Here is an 8,882-nt window from a genome sequence, read left to right as displayed (position 1 = left end):
GATTCCAAATTTGAGTACTAATTTATATGACAGCACTAGAATAGGCAGGCTATTAATGTTTAATTTGATGTGGTAATTATAAATAAGCCGACACATTAATTGAGACTCAAAATATTGAGATTCTAGTATTACTATTTTAACTCATTAAATAAACTTGACTCCAATGGGCTTAATCGAGTTGTTTCTAATCTTTGGCTGGCTAATTAGGTTTAGTTAAATAGTTTTCAAATAATTTTTTTTAACTGTTCACTTAAGTTCGAATCTACAATATCAATTCAAATTTTTTCCATCTTTTGTGGAATAAAAAAAATTAAATGATTTTTTTATAAATATAAACAAAGAGAAAATCTGTATAAAGTAAATTTTTGTAATTTATAAATTTTATAAAATTAAAAAAAAAAAAGGTTCTGAGAAGTGGAGAATCTTCAGAAAGCATGAAGATTCTAAGCAATAACCCGAGTGCGGACTCGTTCTAATGCTTGTTAGCTCAGCGAAGATATCATGCTGACGTGTTTGTCTTGTCGGCTCGTTTCACGCTCGATGCGTTAGTTAGCTCGTAACCCCTATCTTATTCCCAGATGGCAAAAATCTCCACTAATTAACTTGCGTATCTCTCAAGTAAAATGAGGGCACAAAAGTCATTCCACCAATAGTCAACAAAAGGAAGTCAATATTTAACACAACCTCAAAGTTCAAAACCAACCTATAAATAAACACAAATCATGCCACAACCTAAACTCCTTTCATTTCACCTCTCTCTCTCTATCTTTCTCTCTGTTTCTTCAAACCAAACACAATCGTTTCATTTTTTTTTTCAGTTCACACCAGATCATGAAGAGAGCTTTTCAAGAATCATCAGAGCTTGATCACAGCTTAAACATGGCAAACTGCTTGATGTTTTTGTCGCATGGGAGGGGCTTTAACGCCGTTAACGGCGTTAACACAATGGCAGCTGGTAGGGCTTTCGAGTGCAAGACGTGTAACAGGCAGTTCCCGTCGTTTCAAGCTCTGGGAGGGCACAGGGCGAGCCACAAGAAGCCGAGGTTCACGGACGGCAACGGAGGAGTCGACATGCAGCAGTTGCCGATAAAACCCAAGACTCATGAATGTTCAGTTTGTGGGCTTGAGTTTGCTATAGGCCAAGCCCTAGGTGGCCATATGAGGAGACACAGAGCTGCTGGCTTGCATGGAAATGAGAAACTCTCAGATTTGAGTGGTCTTTCGGACAAGGCGCCGTTGGTGAAGAAAGCTAATAGCAGAGGGGGTTTATGCTTGGACTTGAACTTGACTCCATATGAGAATGATTTGGAAACGTTTAGGCTTGGTAACAAGGTAGATAGTCTGGTTAATCTGGAATTGTGTGCGTGATTTGTTTGCATACTGGGAAATGGTCATGACGTAGATGTTACTTGATTTTTAGGTCATTACTTAAATTTTTTTTTTTTTTATGTTGTTATAATCTAAGCACGTATGTATTATAATGTAAGTTTTACTAGTAGTCTGAATGTACACACTTGTTGCAGCCTAAAGGTCTGCTGAGTATAGCATCCGTTAGGTCATTACTCTATTATGTGTTGATAGATGTAGAGATCTTTGATTCATTGTTGATTGATTGTACTTAAAAATGTCAAGAGTCGGCACCTCAATTAATTCAAAAGAGTTGGGACAGTGTAAAGGATTGGTTGGATGATGTAATAATCAATATAAATACAGGTCAGGCTATAGCATCAGCCGTTGGATCCACTTAAATGAGTGGAGTCCACTTGAATAAGTAAAAATCTAACGGTTGGGTGCAACTGTGGCACGGTGCCACAGTTGCACCACAGTTTTATCCTATAAATACAGAACGATAAATTAAAAAATTCTGCGTGGAATTTATATTATAATATAGAATTAGCACTAATACGTCAATAGAAGTGGACTGCTCATCAATTCTCTCACTTTGCTGTCATCTTTTTTAATTAAGCCTAGCTATAGCTCCAATATGAATCTGGAGGAAGTACTACTTGGGACCTGGGAATTGATTCAAAAAGCATGTGGGGCGTTGCAGAAAAATTTTGACTGATGGATTTGAAGATCAGGCTGAGAGCAAGGTTGCGTAATTCTTTTGGCAATTTATTATTATATATTACTGTCCTTCTGGAATGTCTGCGCTGTTACTTCAAAGTTCAAACCCACATCACTGCTTACATTTTCACTCTTTTAAGTAATAAGAGGTAGATTTCGAAGGGAAACAAAAAAAATCATTTTATATATGATATAGCTAACTTACCTGTCGATTTAGACGTTAGAGATCTTGTATATATACACAAAATTGTACTATGTGCATTATTTCAAATAAGTTGCAATGTTGACTATAGTTGATAAATACACTTTCTGACTGACTTGAGCTCTTAGCCCACTAACTCCAAATCTAAATTCATTCTTCACTCATACGTCACTACAAATCTTTATATATAGAGGTTCCGGCAAAGTTACATTACAGATAATGTAACTTAGCCGTAGCCCAGCCGTATATGTATATTGTTATTTAAAGGTCAACACTTGCTTTCGTATTGATATTGGTCATTTGATTTGGCTGACATGTTATCTCTTTCAAATGGTTGATTAGTTGTGCATATCTATTACACGTGTAATTATACACACCCCAGGATTCAAGTATTACAACTTTGTAGCTACCGCTATTTGAATTCACACCCCTTGATTTGTATTCATAATTGTTAATGTATCTTTTGATTATAGAGCACTATTATATTGAAAAAAGAAAAATTATGCCTGAGACGTCTTCTGAGAATTTTCTCTTTGACATACTAACAGGAGTTGGAGAAATTCAATTACCTAGGCCATACTTTAAGTATCTCAACAAAAGTCAAAATCCGTATTCCGTACATCTTTATCCATACATTATTATATTTCCGCGTATTAAAAAATAAAAAAAAAACTATATTAGATTAACTAATGACTTTCAATTATTTTGATAATTTTCATCTATATTCTATATATAAAATATTCCCAATTCAATAGTCTTGATAAAGTTCATCTACATAGAAGCAATACTGGCAAACATATACAAGCAATAGGTAGAACTAATTAACGTAATCAAACACGTATACAAATTAAGTCCAAATCCTCAAGTCTCATTTAGTGTAAACTCTGTTTCATAGTCATAATGGGAAGTCAAAGTTAAGCATGATGTTGATGAGGATGAAATTAGAGAAGCCAAAAAACGTACACTTAGGATGACGAGGCAAGAGGGTTACCCGTTAATTTGGAAAAATTCGACCAAAACACGTATTATAATCAAATGAAGAAAGAAAGTGAAAATAAATAAGCATTTATTTTGGTTTAGAAGGAAACCAAACCTAACTATGTATATCTCCCATTCTAGAAATGGTCATTTTTTTAACATGTTTTAATTTTTATTGGCTCTTGATTGTAAGAGTCCTTAGTGTGTACTTTGATAAAGCTTTCTTTCCTACTGAATGAATTTTCGTGTGGATTTAGAGTTTTAAAATCGTGTGAAAGACTTTTACAGCGTTGTGAAAAGATTTACAATAATGTCAAAGACTTTTACAATATTGTGAAACCCTAAATCTGTACAAAATTTGTGCAGACATCCACGCATGAGAAATTTTCGATATTTGATTTACAATTAAAAAAAAGTTATTAACACATGGAACTTCTGTGAGCATCAAAGCTGGCTTAGTTTCAAAGTTGATGACATGATTAAGCTTAGACTTAAATTTGAAAAGCCGAGCATGTTTTAGACAAACTTCATCTCTTAAATTATTCATATAAAAGTTGATGATGACAGTGATGACACCATGGCAACACCAATATTTGATTGGGAATAAATCTAAATTATGTATCAAAGTCAATTAGAATTTATTAGAGTTTTGTGATTGACATTATGTGCTAGTTAAGTAAGCTCAATGGAAATTTGTTAACAGTAACAAGGCAAAGATATCTAGATAGTAGTTGTAGTAGTTATATTTCAATTTCTTGACATACGTGTTCGTACAGAGAGGCCCATTTTGATGTTGACTCTAATAAGTACTACCATGGAACGTCAGGTTCACTTATGCGACAATCGACAATGAAATTTCCAAATCAAGCGCTCACAATTAGAAAGAAAATAAAATCTTGTGGCCAATTTGCCTTCATATATAATGCGATGAGTATGTGTGTGTGGTCCGAAAATATATGGGGATTCGTCTTGATCTGCAGAACACCAGTAAATTGTGACAAAATAAAAATTTATTGAGATCATTTCGATATATAAAACAACAGTGAATATAGTCTGAAAAATTACTATGACAATACTGAAAAGTAATTTTTAACGATAGTGAAAAAATCAACTCAAAATTTACCATCAGCGAAGATTAAACTCGTTCCCACAAACCAACGGTGGATTTGAAAATATTTTCACTGTTCCAGTGTATTTATATACTAAAAATTCTAATATTTAATTAAAATATATATATAAAAAAAAAAACTCTACTAAGTCTCTTGTCCAACTACCGTATCATAATTATATTACTTACTCCATAGAAATCCTTATTGCAATATCCGAAATATTAATTGAGGGCAAAGAAAAATATAAGAGATTAAAGACTTCTCTTTCTCTGGATAATTAATTAAAAAATAAGAATAAAGAAATTAGGTTTTTGTTTTGAGCTGCACGGTCACGGCACTGCAATTTGGAAAACTACACCCACAGTTTTGTTCTAGATTAAATGTATAAAGACAAAGGGGTATGATTTTCTCTCCTTTTTTTTTCCCCCTAAAAGAAATATTTTGCGTAGTGATGCTACTGTGAAACTGACTTAATAATTGATAAGTTAATTTTGATAAGAATGGTACCAAAACCACATTAGTCACGTTGTAATCCTTTCTTTTTCTTTTTTTCTTTTTCCAACCAAATCCCAATATCTATATACATATGGTATGGAGTAAGTAAATTGTTTCATCCAATATCATTTTAAAAAGACTGTTTTCAATTAAAAGGTAATTTTAAAACATTCAGTTAATATTATATATATATATAAACACAAACATGCACGCATATACAATGAATCTTTTAATATAATCGTGATTGTAACCAATTAATCAAACTTTCATCTAAGTTTTCTAGTAACATCATCTAGGATGATGACATATATACTCGATGGTCAACATATTTCAGTAATACACTGTATCGTATATAGTAAATTTTGTTACGTTCAAGAAAATAAGAAAATAATTTTTTTAAAAAGTCAATCTATGAATAACATTATCATCGAGAAAATAAATGAAAATAGAAAAAAGAAAGTTAACGAAGTTAGTGCATTATCTATAATTGACTTACTTTTTTTTGGGTTTTCATAGTGTTCTTCTTAAACTATCTAGCTATAGCTTGCAAAAACTTGCTAGCCATTCCTAATTAACAACAATAATAAGTTGTGGATCGTCGATTGCACATATTAATTGAAAAAAAATCAAAGCCAATAGAAATCGATCAGGCGACATAATGAATCTCATCTCAAAAAAATGTGTAGTGTTAAAACAGAAAGAAAACTATAGAATATTTACCTTAAACTAAGAGAATTAATTAAGTTCACGGAAACTCGTCTGTCAACTCCAAAAATACAACTCCATTTTATGAGGTAAGCCGGGATTTAACAATGAACTATCAATTTATTATTTACTCTATTCTATGACACATCAGACAACTCTAATTTTCTTTCTCGATTAATTGTAAGTCAAGTCAAATTAAACCCTTTACACACCGGACACTTAGCTAGTACCAATTCCATGACTAAGCATTATCTCAAGAAGCTTCATATATATTATCGTTTCAATAAAAAAAAAATGACTGATTGTATTTCAAAAAAAAAAAAAAAAAAATGAGCACGGTACATGATTATTACGACTGCTATTATGATAAAAAATCAAATTAGTACTGCTAACATTGAATCTACTTATACTCTAGCCATGACTTCGGTATAAATTCACCTGTTTCACATGAACACGGTTAAATATGTATTTATCTTATCAAGCTTTGACTTAGTAGTATGATTTACAAATGAACTGATCCCCGTTCTAAATTGCCAAATATCAACTCTTAATTTTCACGTGGAGTTATGTTTACTAGTGGGAGTTCATCAGTTAAAGACATTAATTTACTAACCATATATAATCAAACAATCCCTGTAAGTTTTAGGTACGAACCCATTATAAAATCTTTATATATAAAAAAGTATTTACACTTTATGCTGTTCTATGAAATAAATGAATTGTATATCAGTTTCTCAGAAGCTGAGAATCTTCCAAGGTAGAAGATTCTAAGAAATAAACCGAGTCACCCCTCGATATTTTTGTGCGTGTTGTCTCAGCAACCAAGTCGTGCTAACGTGCTCATCCTGTTGGCTCGGTTCACACTTTGCACTCAACTCAGTAACCTTATCTCTTGATTTCCGAAAATCTCCACCACTTAACTTACTTATCCCACAAGCAAACGGAGGGCACAAACGTCATTCCAAGCAGTCAACTCAGAAAGTCAACATTTCGCCAATCTTCAAAGTTCAAAACCAACCTATAAAAATAAACACAAACCATGCATACCCTAAGCTCGTTTCATTTCATTTCATTTCGTAATACTATTTCACTTTTCTTCCAATAAAAAAACACAGTTGTTTCTTCTCATCGTCGATCATTTTCAGTTCACGCCAGATCATGAAGAGAACATTTCAAGAGCTTGATCATAGCTTAAACATGGCTAACTGCTTGATGTTTATGTCACAAGGAGGACACTTTGACGCCGTCAACAGCGTTGATATGACGGCGGCTGGTAGGGTTTTCGAGTGCAAGACATGTAACAGGCAATTCCCATCGTTTCAAGCTCTGGGGGGGCACAGGGCGAGCCACAAGAAGCCAAGGCTAACGGACGGTACCGGAGGAGGAGCCGACACGCAGCAGTCGCCAGCGAAACCCAGGACTCATGAATGTTCAGTTTGCGGGCTTGAGTTTGCAATAGGCCAAGCCCTAGGTGGGCACATGAGGAGACACAGGGCGGTTGCTTTGCATGGAAATGAGAAAGTGTCAACTTTGACTCTTTCCGATACGGCGCCGTTGGTGAAGAAAGCCAATAGCAGAAGGGTTTTGTGCCTGGATTTGAACTTGACTCCATATGAGAATGATCTGGAGTGTCATAGGCTTGGCAGCAACAAGGCAGCGGCTCCCGTAGTTGATTGGTTTTTGTAAACCTAATTTCCAGCTACCTCTAGGGTTTTTTTTTTTAATCTTTTTTTCTTTTTTAACTTATCTTTTTTGGGTTTTGACATTTTTATTTTAGTATATTGTGTTGATATATATTTTTTTCTTGATCGATATATTTTACATATATGATATACAGATCATATATATTTATGTACGCAATAGAGCATCTTAAAAGATTTCACACTAGATGAATTTTTTTCTTTTTCCCTTTTTTCAATTTGGATTCAATGGTTATGAATTTTCCGTTACCTGCAATTTGAAGATGGTTCTATAATTCATTTATTATGTCATCATGAGGTAAGGATGATCTCAAGTGAAAGTACTTCGAATATATCAAACACGACCTATGCTGCAATGATGATTTTGGTGAACAAACAGAAGCAAGTACTAATGGTTAATTGATCTTATACCTTTCAAATATTATGATCCTTTCTTTCATGAATATGATGAACTTTTTGTTTCGGAAGATTAGACGGGGTTAATAGTTGCTTGCTTCCTAATCTTTTCGCAACATTTTTAGTCAAGAGGAACTCTTAATAACTTTACCAAATCCTTGAAAAGCGCTAAATGCTACTCAGTGAAAAGCAAATCAAAGAACTTTTTTTTGCAAGTTTTCTAATTTAATATACAATAACCTGTCATGTAGCTGGTTTCTATTAAATTCTATTTCAAAATGGGGACACTACATTAAATAGAAATAAGTAAGATTTTTAAGAAATTTGGCCACCAAAATTAAAAATCTAGGTAGGATAAGAAGATTGTATATATATAAATAGGTATAAAAAAGATATCCTTTTGGTGTAGGAGTATATACTTGCTGACGAAAATTAAAAATTTAGGTAGTGTAAGAAATTATCTTTCCTGAAGACTTTGGAAACTCAAGAAATAATATATGGAGTTTCAATAACACAATTAAAGAACAAAGAAAAAGAAAAAAAAAAAAAAAGAGGAAAAGGGTGGAAGAAAGTGGCATCAATTCGTGTATTGACGCCATAACTATTAATGGGGACATTATATCATGAAGAAATAAATTGATGCTATGACTCTCTGGCAATGAGTAACCATCAATAACGAGTAATCACTTCCATGTTAAGTAATTCATATTGGTGTGATAAATAGGGGAAAATGTCGAACATCGATCGCAAGCCCTTTTCGGTTAGCAGAGGGATATAACCGTAATTTTGAGACAGAAAACAATGGGCCAACTTTGAAGTTGGAGAAGTGAAAAGTGCATGGACTTGAAGATATTGAATGTCCAAGATTTGAGCCCAAACATATTTGTATTCCATTTCAGCCCAAAAAATATAGAGATAGCTGCGTTAACATTTTTTTTCAGTTGTATTATATAGTTTGAATAATTTACTTATTATACCCCTTGAAAGTTTTTTTTTTCTTTTTTTAAGCTAGAAGTATTTTCTGCCGACAATAAATGGAAACACATTATTCATTCGAAGTACAATTTATAGTTCTAACACTTGCCCACAACCTACTGTTTTTTTTTTTTTTTCAATATATATATATTATTGGTTAATAACATAAAAGGTAGTAAAATCTTGCATGTGAAATATTAAAGCACTTAGAATCAAAGAATTTATGTGCAAAATCATGTTCTCTGCCTCTATATG

General features: G+C 33.1%; 1 protein-coding gene across 1 annotated transcript; it reads left to right on the top strand.

Moving 5' to 3' along the window:
- The first annotated feature begins 755 nt into the window (after positions 1 to 755).
- LOC18044702 (zinc finger protein ZAT1) lies at positions 756 to 7,404 on the top strand. The gene is made up of 2 exons (XM_006435992.2): positions 756 to 1,364; positions 6,639 to 7,404. The coding sequence occupies exons 1-2, from the start codon at positions 832 to 834 to the stop codon at positions 7,240 to 7,242; spliced, it is 1,137 nt and encodes a 378-aa protein (XP_006436055.2). The 5' UTR covers positions 756 to 831; the 3' UTR covers positions 7,243 to 7,404.
- Positions 7,405 to 8,882: the final 1,478 nt, after the last annotated feature.

This window comes from Citrus clementina, unplaced genomic scaffold, assembly GCF_000493195.1.
Source record: "Citrus clementina cultivar Clemenules unplaced genomic scaffold, Citrus_clementina_v1.0 scaffold_4, whole genome shotgun sequence".
Lineage (NCBI taxonomy): Eukaryota > Viridiplantae > Streptophyta > Magnoliopsida > Sapindales > Rutaceae > Citrus > Citrus x clementina.
This window is presented reverse-complemented; position numbering and strand designations above follow the sequence as displayed.

What these genes read in the sequence shown, in the direction of transcription:
- LOC18044702 (XM_006435992.2), top strand. Translation starts at nt 832, where the DNA reads ATGAAGAGAGCTTTTCAAGAATCATCAGAGCTTGATCACAGCTTAAAC. An exon ending in GTTAATCTGGAATTGTGTGC is followed by an intron (nt 1,365 to 6,638) that starts GTGATTTGTTTG and finishes CATTTCGTAATA; the next exon opens with CTATTTCACTTTTCTTCCAA.